Genomic DNA, 15,880 nt, shown 5'->3' with positions numbered 1-15,880 from the left:
AGGCTGGCATGGATTTCAGTACTTTTGAGTGCCTAAAGACAGTTTTTCACTCCCAGCCACCCGCCCCTGGCATAACAAGGATCCCACAAGCGCACTTGGATTCCACGCCAGACAGCCTGATTCCCCAATGTTCCACAAGTTGACGATGATGAGAATTCCCAAGGAGATTCTACTGATGAGGCGGGTCCCTCCAGACTGTGGCGCCCACCCCCTGACCCAGCTTCTAAGTCCAGACATGTTAAACCCAGAAGATCTCATGCACCATCGATCTGCGGTGTAGGTCTCATCGTCCAAGGTGGCTAAATACGTAGCAGACCGCATAAGTAACCCCTTAGCGAAGGAGATCCGCGCCTGCCTTAGGGCAAAGTGTCCACACCCTTCCCTTGCAAATAAGGTAGCTTTCACCCCAGATATTGATCCGCGTATGGCTACGTTCCTTACCAAATTTATTCAGGACCCCAAGAAGATTATAGATCGGTCCTGGAAATCATGCAATTAACAAATTATTGGACGTGTTGGGGCCCCTGACAAAATTCTTCGACTTAGCTGTGGAGGATAAAACCTCTGGTAATCCTGTTTCTCCAGAGACCTTTTGGGGTGGGCACAGCGTGCTATCATATTTTTGGGGAATGTGAACTGGACATTGTCTCTGGAGAGACGACGCTCCCGTCTGATAAAAGTTGACCCCAAGTTAGGGGACTTGGCTTCCACCGAAGTGGTGCGGTGAGACCCCTTTATCAAAGAGCTGGGAAAGTTTGTTGCTAAATTTATTTCACTGGACAATGCTTAAGCCTCAATTAAAAAGATTTTTACTCCTCAAATTTTTGCCTGGGTTGGTTGTGGCAGAGGGTGCTCGACTGGCCGTTTTATATGCACGCCCTGTCCAAAGGGCGAGGCTACAGCCGGAACCAGTGGCAAGACCAGCATCACTCAGGAAAGTTATTTGCATCCAGAAGAGCAACTCGAGGTCGGGGAAAAAGTTCCTCCGGAGGACAGTTTCAATGCACTCAATCAGGTGAGTGTAGCCCTTGCTTTCCGAATACAAGTGGGAAGTCGTTTAGCTTTGTTCTTCCACAACTGGCAAAAGCTGACTTCAAAGGCATGAGTTTTGCAGACAGTGCGGGGTTTCCACATAGGTTTATGGGGTCCCTATACAACAACAGTGTCCCAGCCCTCTGTGTTTCTCAGGCAGCCAGTATGCATTGATAAATTTGAGGTTCAAGACCTATTGTGCAAGGGCGACCTTCTCTCCACCTGGAGGTTGGGAGGTGGGGTTGGTTCCTGACAAATATTTTTCTGGTGGAGAAGCAGACTGGGGTCAGCACCTGGTGGTCAGTCTCTGGGAATTGAATGAGTTGTTAGTTTACCGCCACTTGAAGATGAAGGGCATCCACCTATTGTGAGTTCTGTTGCAATCAGAGGATTGGATGGTGTGCTTGGATCTCAAAGATGCATATCTTAGAGTTCCTATTTTCTCACCCCACTGCAGGTTTCTGCAATATCACTGGTGTTGTCAGGTTTTCCAGTTTCAGACCTTGCCATTTGGGCTTTCAACCGCCCATTGATGTTTTATCAAGGTGCAGAAACCACCTGTAGAGCATTTCAGGGAAGAAGGTTTCAGATTGATAATTTATTTGGACGATCTTCTCCTCATGAACCAGTGTCCCTTCCACTTGAAGGACCAACTGCAGACTACCATTACTCTGTATCGGCTTTGTGATAAACCACAACAAATTCTTATGACCCCCCCCCCCCAAAAAAAAGTTGTCTGCTTGGATGGGATGTGTCAGAAATTCCACAAAAAAAAACCCTCGGCCTTTCCTCCTGCAAGATGGCAAAAGTCCAGGGAATTAAAGCACACTGTGTCCCGTCCATCAACATCTGTACAGCAGGCGGCTCGGGTGGTATGTCTGCTCCTATCCTCCATCCGCGCTATCTTCTCAGGTCTGCTCCATTAAAGATTGCTTCAAAGGCTCAAGGCGTTTCATTTAGGAGACTACAGTATGAGAAGCAGGTTCCACTAACTGAAGAAGTCATAGGAGAGGCATTGGTGGCTATCCCACATGTAGCCCTGGAATGGCAAAGCCATCTTAGGTCCGACCCAGATTTAGTGATAGAATCCGACGCCAGCAAGTCGGAATGGGGGGCTCAATGTGGGGATTCCTTCAGAAAAGGAAATTGGTTGACGGAAGACCAACAGCTTTTGTCAGTTGCCTGGAGTTAATGGCAAGTTCCTTTGTAGTCCAGTGCTAGACCAAGGAACAGGCGAACTGCTGTGTTCTTCTGAAAATAGACAATATATTGAATGTCTGGTATATCAACCACTTTGAAGGCCCCAAATCCAAAATGTTGTTTGGCCTAACCAAGCAATTTTGGACTTTCTGCCTTTCCAGCAGCATCTCGGTCATGGCAGAGTATCTCCTGGGGGTTTCCCCGAGGTAGCGGACCACTGTTCGAGAGAATGATCTGACATGAGTCTCTAGCAGTTGAATCCTCAGACCAACCGACTGATAAGAAAACGATGGGGTCCTTTCACCGCGGATCTGTTTGTGTTGTGTCTGGATCACTAGGTGGATCGGTACTTCAGCTGGAGACGGGATCCTCAGGCGACGGGTGCCCTACTACAGGGTTGGTCAGGGGAGTGGGGATATGCCTTCCCACCATTTGCGATGATAATGAGATGCCAAAGAGCTTGAATAGTCCTCAAAACACTGTTTCGGAGGTCACAAGTATAGTTTCCAGTATTTTTGGAACTTTCTTGGGATTTTCCAATCCTACTTCCACACACACACCAGATCTGCTTCGGCATCCACTCGGGAATCCGCACCCATTAAATCTCCAAGGCCAGTTACTTCTTATGGCTTGGAAGATTTTAGATTTGCTGGAGAGTCCCTGGACTTTCAGAGGAGGCTGAAAGAACATTTGTCGCAGCCTGGGCCTGGGACGACTGCACCACCAAACACTATAGACCAGCATGGTTGAAATGGGTTTGCGGGTGTGTACAAAGGCATTGGGATACCCTGGGGTCCAACATTGTATAGATCTTTAATTTTCTGGCATTCCTGGCCTTGCTGAATCTTGTCTACCTAATGGTCGACACCCCCAGGTCAGCGATCTCAGCGGGCTATGTTACGATTCAGGATTATCAGGCAGTTGAGCATCCATTGTGCAAACTCATGAGAGGGATCAGTTTGGCTCTCCCTCTGGAACCCCGCTAACCCACTCTATGGGATGTAAACCAGCTAGAATCTGGGCTGGATCTGACAGGTAGAGTCTTAACCCCAAAAGGTGTTACGTTCCATATTTCACGGAGGGCGAAAACAAATTCCAGATTGATTTCCTATCCTACCTTTGATAGGTCTCCAAAGTTGTATGTGGTTAGCTGTCTGAAGGGGTACGAGAAAATGATGGAAGTTTTTCACCCTCCTGAGGAGAGCCAGTTATTGATATCCCTGCGGAAACTTTTTGAAGTGGTGTCCTCCCCAACAATTGCATGCTGGATCCATTGGATGTGTCACAGTTTGGCGCCCATTCTGTCAGTGAAGCCTTGGTTTCAAAAGCTTTTACCTTTGGTGCATGCTTGGAGGATATCCTAAATGCAACGGATTGGTCATCAGACTGGTGCATGCTTGGAGGATATCCTAAATGCAACGGATTGGTCATCAGACTTCATGTTCAAATGGTTTTATTTCGAACCAGTTTTGGATATGGTGTTATTAATGGTGGACAAGCTTTGAACAAGTATAATCCTCACCTCCAGTCCTGACAGAATGAAAAACTTCCTAGCATTCGTAAAGGAAATTTTCAATACTATTAAGGACGCAGAGGCGAGGATTATTCCCACCCTTCGCCACTAGAAACTTGACCCTCCTTTTGGATGCCCTTTGATTCATGCTTTTCGGGATATAGTTCTCACAAATAATGTTTATATTTCAGGATTTGATGCCACTAAAGGGGACTATGACAGACAAAGAGGCTTGTTATAAGGCCTATGAGAACTGTTGATTGGCTGATTTTGTTTTGTAGTTTCTTTCCTGTGTGTTGCTGGGAAAGATAGTTTATATAGATGTCGAAGTCTACTGGTGTAATAATGAAGGAAAAAAGTAGAGCATAATCATCGCCTCCATGTCCTTAAGAGAATTGAAACTTTCCTTCACGAATGTTATCAAATTTTTCAATACCCTCACACTCCGTCATGCTAAAGTCTGCAAACTCTGAGGTGTAATTTGTACCCACCAGAACAAATTATTATCCCCTCCTCACCCCATTTTTCTGATATCCCCAACCTTCTATTAGAATCTGAGTCCACTGCATCACTTCAATGGAATGGATTCCTTCATCTCCACACCAACAGTCACCAGCTTACAGTTTTCACAAAGCACAGTATCTGACTAAAACGTTGCTGCCAGTGAGAAACGAGGCTAATTAATGTACTGCTCCTTATCATGTTTCACTACTTCAAATGCACCATCATTGTCCAACATCACTGCTCATTTGAGGTGTCTGGTGACCAAATCAGATTTGTCACTTACACCCACTTCATTTTGCATAGATCGGTGCTCAGTACTTCTACAAAGCAGGCTGGCTCTTGGCACAAAACAAGGCTGAAGAAGAGAAGATGTAGTTTAAGTAGGAAAGGTTTATTTTATGTGAGTACCACTGCTGACTACTACTGCTAAGATTCAAGCTTTAAGAATCAAATGGTTATCTGCTACGTTCCAAGACCTAGATTGAAAAAATGTCACACTTATAATAAATTTCATAATCAACACAAGTAAACAAGTAACTTAAGTACTATATTCATTTCCAATCTCTAACAAAAAATTTTGATCATACTAATGGATCAATTCTAACATATGTAATCATTGAACTTTGGAAGAAAGGAATAACCGCTGTAAATAAAAATAAAAAAAAAAGTTCAAGAAGAACAAGGAATTGTATTTCCCTTGTACACCGCAACGGTCAACCTTCCTCCTCAAAATCCACACTTTCAATTTATTTATTTTTTAATAGACCCTAACTATTCAATTAAACTTAATTCATTAAACATGTATATTTTGAGTCTAGAGTTCTATATGAACTTTCAAAACGTCATCAGCATACTGATTTTATTCCACTCAAAATCATTTAATCTCTCAGGCTGTGTTCGTTGTCATATTCTCTTAATTTCTCCCTTTCAACACATTTGTGGATTTTGCTCAGAATTTGATTTTTTCCAACACATCCAAACTGGTTATAAGAATGTATTGGTTATTCTAGCACTAAACGGATCAAAGGGAGATGTTCTGGTGGAGCAGTGTGGTGTTATTCTCTATACCCCTGGTCTAAGTATTTCTTTTCTCCAACACATGGTATTGTATCTTGCTAACTGTATACTTTCATTTCAAATGAGATTTGTCTTGCCACAACTCCATCAGCTTCTGGATGGTAAAGAGATTGCCTATATTTGAACTTTCTCTGTTTTAAAAAAAAATCTTTCTCTTTAGAGGTTAACTGCACCCCATTGTTCAAGAGTAATACCTTAGGAAAATCCTCCCTTATAAACAAGAGATTGAAGTCCTGCATAGTGCTGCATATTTTCTCAGTCATCATTCCAACACTGGCAGTCGAGAGAAACAATCAGCCTTTTTAATTTCTGGGTCCTGGAACAGGCTCCACTTCAAAATGATGCTCTAGCAGTTTAGAACTGAACTGTCTGTCTGGCAGTAACCTTGCTTGAATTCACATTACTTGTTTAAAATCAGAATTTAATGTGTCTGGTCCGTATTAATAGTAAACATAGCCCCCCAGACTCCAAACATAAGACTTGAACTTTTCACAGCTGTCCAACAGCAGTCGAACATTTCCATTTCTAAGACCGAGTACTTGTTTTCAAGTGGCTTAAGTATGCGTGAAGCAAAAGCAATGGTGTCATCATTGTTCTGCCTACCCTTAGACAACACTGCTGGTATCCACCATAATGTTTAAACTCTTTCCAGGAACAAAAGGCTGTAAAAGTGGCATCTCCAATAACTGTTGGTTGATCTGAAATTTGTTTCTCGCCCCTCCTAAATACTGCATTCTTTTTGTAAAAGCACTGGGGTGTTTTCAGCAACCCAAAACAGGGTGCAGTTCCTTGTAAAGCAATCACATGTCCAAGATACTCAACGCTATGAGCCCCAAAAACTTAATGCTCAGCCTCATGCCTTGCTAAAAACAAAACATCATCCTGGAATACCCATGCACCACTCAAACCCAGCTGAAACTCCGCTGCAGTTGAAGCCACCTGAAATGGCAATCTGCAAGATTTGAAAATGCCATCTGGCAGGGTGGAGGCTGTCCGATGCAGTGAACATTTTTCCAAAACTACCTTATGGTAAGCTGAAATATGGTAAAGCATGGAAAATACTTCAGCTCCCCTCCGCATAAATACCATTGCATCAGTTTTTGGAAGTGGGTGTCCATCAGCCCAAATAGCTCAGTTTACAATCCTCTGATCTAAACACATTCTCAGCTCATTGTTTAGCATGCTACAGCAATTGGGGCAACCACAGTAAAGAATCAGTGGGTTTAATCACCCCATATGGCAGGCAACTGTGTTGCTGGGCTGGAGAGAGCCTACAGCGCATGAGTGTTTGACCGGCCCGAGACGGCTGGCCAAACACACATGCGCTGTGAAGTGCACTAAGGGGGAGTGCTCAACACTCCCCCTTAGTGCACTTTACCCCCGTGATTCCACCCCTTTCTAAGAAAATGATAATAAACAGTTTATTACTGTTTTTTCTTTAAATGTTTTTGCAGCTGCCGCTGCTGGCAGGGGTATGACGCTCCTCCGTCCAAATGAAGGAGCCGCCACTGAAGAGTGGACCGCAACAGGCTGGTAGCCAGGCTCGGCGTGGACTGCTCACAGGTAGTTGAGTGGCACACAGATGAGCGGGGCCCACGACAGTCAATGCACCTCCCTCCATAGTTTAACTTCTCGCGCTTGGCGCCCGGAGGCTCCCACTGTCCACAAGGAGCCTTCTCTTCCTGCTGGCATTGCAGCGAGGACTGGCGCACCCACCCTTCCCCTCACACGGCATGTAGGACTGGACTTGCCTTCAAGCACGTACATGCAATAGTGTGGGTTGGACGGCCCTTGGTGTGGAATCGCACTGCGCTGCCTTCTGAAGTAGTCCCTCCCAAACCAATCACAGTGTTAGCAGGCCCTGTTCAAGATTTATATCTAGATGGGCCAAGGGTGCGTTTGGGTGGGCCAGTGTGTGCCCAATTTCTGACATTTTTGGAGATAGCCTCCAGCCCAGTCTCTGGTGCTACTGCACCTGCTGCTTCATTGTCAGGTAATTTTACCTGTCTCCACTTCCCCAACACACACCTCCCCACTGCAGCTTGCCTCAGACATGAGCTAAGCTTGCCACGGGCTGTTTTCTTTTTTACGGGCATGCCCAGAGTTTGTCTCACACAGTAGGAAAATAGGGAAAATCATCTAAAGGCGGTATTTTTCTCCCCATCAGTACACAAGTAAAACAGCTATTATTAAAACGATGCTCTATAAAATGTATTCTGGAGATTTCTTATTGACCCCTCTCTGATAATTAAAGTAAACAAAAATTAAACAAAAAATCATGCTTGTGGACATGAAGGAAGCACCTAACATGTGCTTTCTCTGTGGCCTCTTTTGCTGTTACTGGGAGGGCCAAAGGTCAAGTTTGGGTGGGCCTGGCCTACTTGCTAGAACCGGGCCTGCGTGTTAGCCTTCCCTGACCAACTGCAAGTAATCTAAGGCCCAGCCCAGCTGATCGGACTATTGTTGGGGCACTTACCAGAGGGTCCTGCGAAATAGGGTCCTGCACACACTCCCGAAGGGAGAGTGGATGCTAAGGTCTAATCGTGTTCCTGAGTTGTCCCCCCGGCGACAGCTATAACCTTTCACTGTGACAGGCTGAGACCATAGCAGCTAGTAACTGACAAAATGGCAACTAAAGACTGGTCCCTCTGTGATATGCTAACGCAACCCGTTGGAGGTCCCAAAGGCAGAAAAGAGAAAGATGACTGCTCCTTAGACATTGAGGAACCTGAGGGCCAGTAACACATTCTTTTCTAGAGGCCTTGTTTACCTCCCTGCAGGAAAACTTGCAAGCTGTCAAAAAGGACTTTTCCTCAGACCTGCAGGAGTGCGCAGAGACCAGTATGCGGTAGGGGACAGAGTTGCGATGCTGGGACATAAGGAAGATGAATGAAACAAAGAAATAAAGTGGATGCAATCAGAAATCCTCCGTTTTCAGGAGCAACAAATAGAACTCCATTCTCACACCGAAGATTTGGAGAACTGCTCCTGGAGGAATAATATCCGCATTTGGGGAGTCCCTACCGCGGCACAGGGAACAGCCCTAGAATTTACCACAACATCCCTCTTTAGCTTCATTTTGAGGGATGCCATGCCCTAGACTATGAAATTTGATCGACACCAGAGAGTGGATATGCATACATGACTTTGGCCTCAAAGAAAACATCCTTCACAGGGCTTGGGAGCTTCATCCTCTCCACTTTAGGGACCACGCACCTCTACTCTATAACGACCTCGCCGCCATCACCCTCCAGAAACGGGGAGACTCCAGGCCATTTACATCCCATTTACGCAAAGCTGGGATCTCCTACTCCTGGGACCACCACATTTCACATCATCTTCTGCCTTAATGGCAAACTCCCACCAACTACAGTCCCTGTGCGAGGCCTGCACGGTGCTTGGCTTTACAGAGACTGAAACGGAGGAGGCCCCACCAAGACTGCGATCACAGGATTTAGCTAAATGCCGCCGCAGGCAGAAACCCTGGAAACCTCTGTCAGCGCACTGCCCGGACCCGGTTGCTATGGCACTTGAACAAGAAGCAGTGCTAGCCACACTGTTGGGTGACCCGATGCATGCAACTACACCCTGAATAGGACTTCCTGACACACATGTAATGCAGGATGCATGGTAGATGAGGTTGAGAATGGGGAGTGGGCAAAAAAGGAACTGTTCTAGACACCACCACCCCGCAAATGGTACTTCGTCTACACATGACATGTCGAATTGGCCCTCCTGGCCCACTAGAGCCCTATCGTACGGATGTTACCATTGTTTATGGCCTGTTTAACAGGATAAACTGGTTATGTTTGTTTTATTTTGCTGGGATTTGTTAGTATACTATTCCTGTGTTGCTACCTGCTCAGATATTTAAACACAAGGCGACTATTTCCAATGGGCTGGGTTCTACTGAGTCCCAACATCTGCAAGGGTGGGGGGTCCTTACATGCTCACCTATCCTGTTCCTGTGAACCATTCCTTAGCCCCAATGTAAGGGGGCTTAACCATTCCAAGCGACTGGCCGTCCTTTCCCTCCTAGAGCACCGGAGGCAGACATTTGCCTCCTCCAAGAAACGCACCCAATCCCAAAGGACGTCCATAGAATGCACTCTAGTCGGTTCCCCAGACAGCTTTGGTCCTCTGGCCCCTCAAAGAAAGGTGAAGTGGCCATACTCTTCTCACAGGGGTTTACAGGAGAAATTCTGTCAACTGTAAGCGAAGTTAAGGGACGCCTCCTAGCGATACTCTTTAAGATAGGCATGCTCAAAAAGACCCTGCAAAATGTTTACGCCTGATTGACCATAATGAGTCTTTCCTGACCTCTTCCCTAGCACCAGTGCTGCAGGCTCCAGATGCGGCCATATTGATAGGGGGTGATCTCAACTTAGTGATGGATCAGAACCTAGACAGGTCTGGGCAACGGTTTGGCCAGATGGAGGCCCTTTCTATCAGAGGGCAGCAGTGGTTAACTGACTGCGGCATACACGATGTATGGCGGGGTCTCCGTTCCTCAACCTGTGACTACAGTTTATTTTCGGCTGCTCCAAAACATGTGTGAATTGATCACTTTTGGCCTCCTCCCCCCCCCCCTCCTGAAGCTAATAACCGATGCTTCCATTGCACCTCGCTACCTATCAGACTGTGCTCCATTACACCTGACGATACGGGTCCCTGCAGGTCAGACGGTGAGCCCTCCCTGTAGGCAATTCCAGGCTGTGTCACCTCTTTCAAAACACTACTAGCGTTATACCTGCATCTTAATGACACTGGAGACACACCATTAGCATCTACCTGGGAAGCATTGAAATTAGTAGTCTGGGGGGGAGTTGATAGCGTTGGAAGATAATCGGCCTCAGAAAGGTGAAACGAGCGGCTCTGGAGAGGGAAGTGACTGCTTTGAAGACCGTCCATAAGCGTACTGGTGCTCAAAGTGTGGAGGGAACTGGAAAAAGGCCTACCTTCTCCTCAAGCGCCTAGACCAGGTCCGGGCTGAGTACGTGTTACTACGCCTCAAGCATAAATTCTTCCCAAGTAGTAATCACAGTGGTCGGATGCTCGCACATCGCTGGCGCAGTCAAAACGATCCATACACAGCCTTCTTCCGTGACGGAGACAGCTGCAGAAGCAGCTGACTCTCATCTACAACAAACTGTACGCCTCTGCGGACACCCTGGGCGGGGATATTACTAAGTACATTGAGGACATTGCCCTCACCCCATTACCAGATGCTGAGGCTACCACACAAGATGACCCAGTCCTCATAGAAGAAGTCATCTCTGCCATAACCCGCCTGAAGCCACTGAAAGCCCCTGGCCCAGATGGCTTTACCTTCCATTTTTAGAAAACCTTTTGTCACAAATTATCCCCGTTGCGCACCCGGCTCTACAACTCATTCGCTGAAATGAGCACAATAACAGACACCATGTGGGAGGCCACCATTTCAATGATCCCAAAACCAGGCAAAGATCCTACCCTTTGCGGGACTTATTGCCCAATTTCTCTGCTAAATATTGATGCAAAGCACTTTGCCAGCATACTAGCCTCGCGCATCAACCCCTTAATACCTGGCCTGATAGATCCAGATCAGGCAGGATTCATACCAACCTGACAGATGGGCGACAGCACTAAATGTATGCTGCACCTGGTTGACAAAGTACACCAGTCACGGCAGGAAACGCTTTTGCTGTCCATTGACGCGGACAAAACATTTGACCGGGTATACTGACCCTATCTTTTTGCCACTCTTCAGAGGTTCAACCTCGTAACCCGCTTTTGCAACTGAGTTGAAAGCAGCTATAGTGCCCCTAGTGCGTCCGTCAAATTCAATGGCACGCTGTCAACACCCTTCCCTATTCATAGAGGAGCAAGGCAGGGCTGCCCCCATTCCCTTTCCTGTTCGTGCTCTATATGGAGACCCTAGCACAGCATCTGAGGAGTAACCCAGACATCCAGGGCATCCTATTTGGAAAAGCGCAACACTGGACTAGTCTATATGCGGATGACATCATTCTCTCCATCCCAGACCCCCTCACATCCCTTCCTGCCCTCACGGATGAACTCCGCTTGTTTGGTGAAGTGGCAGGTTTCAAAATGAACATTAAAAAATCGCAGATCCTTAACCTTATGGTCTCCCCGCTCTAGAAGCAGCCTTGGATTCTATGTAACCGTTTGAATTGGCAGCCGTCTCCCTACCCTATTTAGGTATTGTGCTAACATAAACCGAGCATAAAACATCGACCGTTAACTACTCCCACCTTCTCTCACAGACACACAAGGTTCTAAAGGCCTGGGGCTGCCTTCACAAATCACGGATGGGCCGCTTTGCTGCAGTTAAGATGACCATACTCCTGCCCATTCCAGATGCTCCGCCTCGTTCCCCGGCCACATACCCTAAAATCATTGCAGATGTCCACCAATAAATGTATATAAGATGGTAAGAAACTGCGCCTGCATAAGCACTTGATGTACTCCCCAAAGCACAGGGAGAGCTGGCGTTTCCTCAAACTCTGCAATATTACCAAGCTGCCCAACTCCGTTACGTGGTCGAATGGAACCATCCAATGACAGAGAAACATTGGACCTTTATGGACCAATTTGTAGCAGGCTCTCATGTTTGGCGGGAGATGCGGCTACCGAGACGACAGAGATTGGAGTCTTTACTCCACCCCTATTAAGAGCACAACGCTGCACATTTTGGATGCGGTCGCTACTAGGGCCGGACTCGCCACCTTCCCCTCTCCTACGACGCTGATCACTGCTAATCCCGATTTCGTCCCTGAAATGCACCCCGAAAACCTTAAACGCTGGCACAAGGGTGGTTGTAAGTAACTGGGCTCCCTCTTCGATGCCTATGTGTTTATTCCCTTTGAGAAACTGGGAGCCGATTACTCCCTATCTGACACAGATTATGTCCAGTACCTTCAGCTGTGCCACTGGGTGCTGGGGCATCCGACCCGCACCGGGGCGGACACACGCTTTTGCCACTTGAGAAGTGGCTTATTCTTCAGAATGATGACCGGCAACTGGTCCTTGACCTATGCAACCTCTTTGGCGAGAAATCAGCTCTAGACCAAAAGCCAGCTGTGATGGGAAGCAGAGCTGGGCAAGCCTATTTCCACCAAAGACTGGGGTGATATGTACTACAGAGCGCATTACATAGCAGGGATGGAAACAGCCTATATGACTGCCTCCTACTAGTACCTTACCCCACCGGGATTACAGAAGTGGGCAGCTGACAAATCCCTGGAGTGTTGGAGGGGCTGTGGCAAACCTGGAACCTTACTACATCTACTGTGGCATTGCTCCAGGCTTTTTCGCTTCTGTGACCAAGTCCTCAATGATATTCATAGCGCTTTCACAACCACCATACCACGGTTCCCTGCCTATACCATATTATGGCTTCCTAACACCTTGACCTACCCTCTACGTTCATGTAAAGGAGAACAGATGGCCCTGGCACTAACTGCTGATCATCAGGTCATACTGGTACACTGGGGCACAGCTCATATTCCTGACCATATACGCTGGCTGCACAGGTTGTGGTTCCTTTGGGTATGGAGAAACTGTCTCTCACTGTAGAACCGAACCACTCTGGATACACTGAAAGGTGGACCCCCTTTATCAGACTTCTTTCAGGAATATCGGGAACTGACCTGCCCATCCTCGCTTCGGATCTTACATTTACTTCCGGATGTATCGCAGGGTGGGGAGAGTGGGGAATCGGAATCCTCCAATGCTGCAGCCTGATTCTACTCACTGCCTGTTGATATGTTTGCTATGCACAGGATAGGAGTGGGGGAGGGTTTGAGATTCTTTTTCTGATGTTTTTGCTTTGATTAATGCCTGTTCAACGCTGTTGGCCCCCTGGTTGTAGGCAAATGGCTGTGTTAAACAACCTACTTTGATTTTCTGCTAGTACGCAGCCGGCCCACTGGATAGTAGGTAAAATGTGGTGTTCCACTGCATAAGGTGACAAGGCCTTCATGTGAATAACCCAATAAAAATAATTGTTCCATATTCTTACTTTGATCTTGTTCTCAATTACAACAGATCTGTTTTTATTACAAAATATCTCACAACCCTACCAATCTTATGCATCTTCAGTCTGATATCCTGTGCATACTTGTACAGTTTCATGCACCCTGGCATTGCTTCCTTAGACTGTATACCTTATTCCAAGTCACACACTCATTCCATTCCAGTTACTTTTTTTGTTGTCTACTCTTTTCTAGTTCCTTAAATAAAACTAGTCAAGTCGCACATGTCAGTTTAAAAGAAACAGGCAGGAAACTGGATAAATGTAGACGCAAGCAAATGGCATGTACATTATAAAGTCAGCGGCTGTGTTGGCAGTCATTGTCATTTGCCTTTAACTTGAAGCATAATGTGGAGCTTAAGAACAACTAGAAGCTAACAGACCTGAATATTGCACTGTCCACTGTAAAATAATCAATTTTCTGTCCAGTTTTTTGTAGCATCTGATCCTACAGTCAAAACAGACAGGTTGTGGCATGACAAGTACACGTTGCGGAAATCGATGATTCCGTCCTTTATTACAATGGATCAATCCAGGAAGGTATGTCTGAAAGTTCTCAGTTCCTACGATCTTTTGGAGAATCAACAGCTTATTTACTAGGAAATTTACACTAGGACCACAAAGCAAGACTCTTATCTGTGTTAAACGTGCATTGCCATCAGAACAAAAGACTTATTTGGCATTGGATTTCTTTCATTTTTCAGTGTTCCGGCGTTTTACTCTCACTGAATAAGACAAATTTTTAATCTGTGGAAATAGGTGATTTCAGATTTATGTTAGCTGCAAGACGATGTTGAGTGGGGTAGCAACTTATGTTTTTTCAAAGTACTTTTAAACCGAAAAAGTGGGATCAACATAGCAATAGAATTTGCAAGGGGCAAATACACTACAAACAGTTCCATAATTAATAAGTGCACAGGATTGATTACCAGATTTGAAAGCTGTAAGTATTCTAAAACTATTGTAGTAGGAAGAGTGAGTGACGAATATTTAAAAAAATAACAAAAGGTGAAAAAAAGATTTATTAAATCAGCACAGGAAATTGCTGGGTATGTGATTGTGCAACTTTCTGATCTCGTATTCACAATCAGTTATTGTGGAAAAGTTAGTAAAAGCAGATTTACATTTCAGGTGCTCATTAAAAAATTGAAAATTTGGGTGAGTAGAAATAAGTATTCATTGGCCCCCAATTTACTGTTTTTCCTGCAGTTGAGAGTTTTAAGGGGTTACATTGGAGAATCTACATAATTTGTCTCATAACTGTAATCAGAGTGAGTTTTGCATTTTTCTACAAATGTGTTTCTCTTTAGGTAAATTCTGTGTCCTTTGGAGACATCGCTTCTCCAACAAAGCCCTTTAAATATGGGGTGGTCATCCTTCTCATGGAAACATAGCTAGTTCCGCCTGTTGCAGGAATAGTTTTGAGTGTTTTGAACCTCAGCAACTCAATTAAAAAAAAGAAAAATTGAATATCCACTAACTTGCACTTTAGCAGAAGGAGCTTATTTCCAATGATGCTAATTGTGAGATGTAATCTGTGGAGTATTAAGTGGTAGGGCTCAAAGAGGATTTCCACTTCCTTTAAATTCCTGCTCACTCTAAATTGTTATTAGATCCAGGATCACTTTTATTCAAGCTTCATTAAAGTTTGGGAATACTTTTTAATAGCTCCTATTAGCCTGTTGCACTTGTAGCAGAAGTTAAGTTTAAATAGTTTGTGTGTGGTTCATGGCATGAAGGTAAGTTGCTGAAGGAGTGTGAGCAGGTTTTGAGAAGGGTGGCATTAGTTGAAGAACCCCAAAGCTTATTTGTTGTGATATCCAGGGGATTTCATTTAATTTAAAAGGTTTTCAGTAGCAATTTCATTCAGGGGATTTCATATTGGTGGGTTATTTATAGCAGTTTTTCATTGTAAAATATTTCAACTTCACTGTTTTGTGTTTTCCTCTCAGGTTCTTCTAATTGGAAAGTCCATCAACTTCTTGCATCAGGTTTGTCATGATCAGACCCCTACTGCTAAGATGATAGCTGTAACCAAATCTTCAGAAGAGTCTCTAAAGGATGGTAGGAAGAATGCTAATGTTTAACATTTTCACAAGAATTTACTGAGTAAGATTTCCATTCAAAGTAATGCATTATTAGCCTGCTATCTTCTGATCCTTAGAAAACAGTGATAAAAAGCACAATATTAGCATGCATTTAAATATTGTGTACATATGCTTTTGTGGAAATAAGTGATAAGCTGAGCCTTCCTTATGCTTCAGCATCCATGTTTGAATTGTACCTTTTTCCAGCATTATATCTTTCATAGATTCATATTCTTTTAATCAATCCCTGCCGTTGAAGTGGGGTCCTTTGGTAACTTTACCATAGCAGTGCAAGGTACTGAAATGTTGAAAAGGCTTAGACAGTGCATACGTTGTTAGCATACCCATGTCATTCTAAAATAACTAAACTTGAACCAGTGAGGTTTGTGTGTTCTGCCTCACCTCTCAGAGGTCTTCACACCTCAGACTTCT

At 45.2% G+C, this 15,880-nt stretch overlaps 1 protein-coding gene across 2 annotated transcripts in view; it reads left to right on the top strand.

Annotated features, from left to right (window-relative positions):
- Positions 1-15,880, top strand: part of TUBGCP3 (tubulin gamma complex component 3) — a 317,898-nt gene that overhangs the window by 186,160 nt on the left and 115,858 nt on the right. For both annotated transcript variants that reach the window (XM_069205019.1, XM_069205020.1), the window contains exons 12-13: positions 13,791-13,901; positions 15,314-15,425. In XM_069205019.1, the coding sequence (XP_069061120.1) occupies positions 13,791-13,901; positions 15,314-15,425 (223 nt within the window). The remainder of the gene's footprint in view (positions 1-13,790; positions 13,902-15,313; positions 15,426-15,880) is intronic.

This window comes from Pleurodeles waltl, chromosome 8, assembly GCF_031143425.1.
Source record: "Pleurodeles waltl isolate 20211129_DDA chromosome 8, aPleWal1.hap1.20221129, whole genome shotgun sequence".
NCBI classification, from domain to species: Eukaryota; Metazoa; Chordata; class Amphibia; order Caudata; family Salamandridae; genus Pleurodeles; species Pleurodeles waltl.
This window is presented reverse-complemented; position numbering and strand designations above follow the sequence as displayed.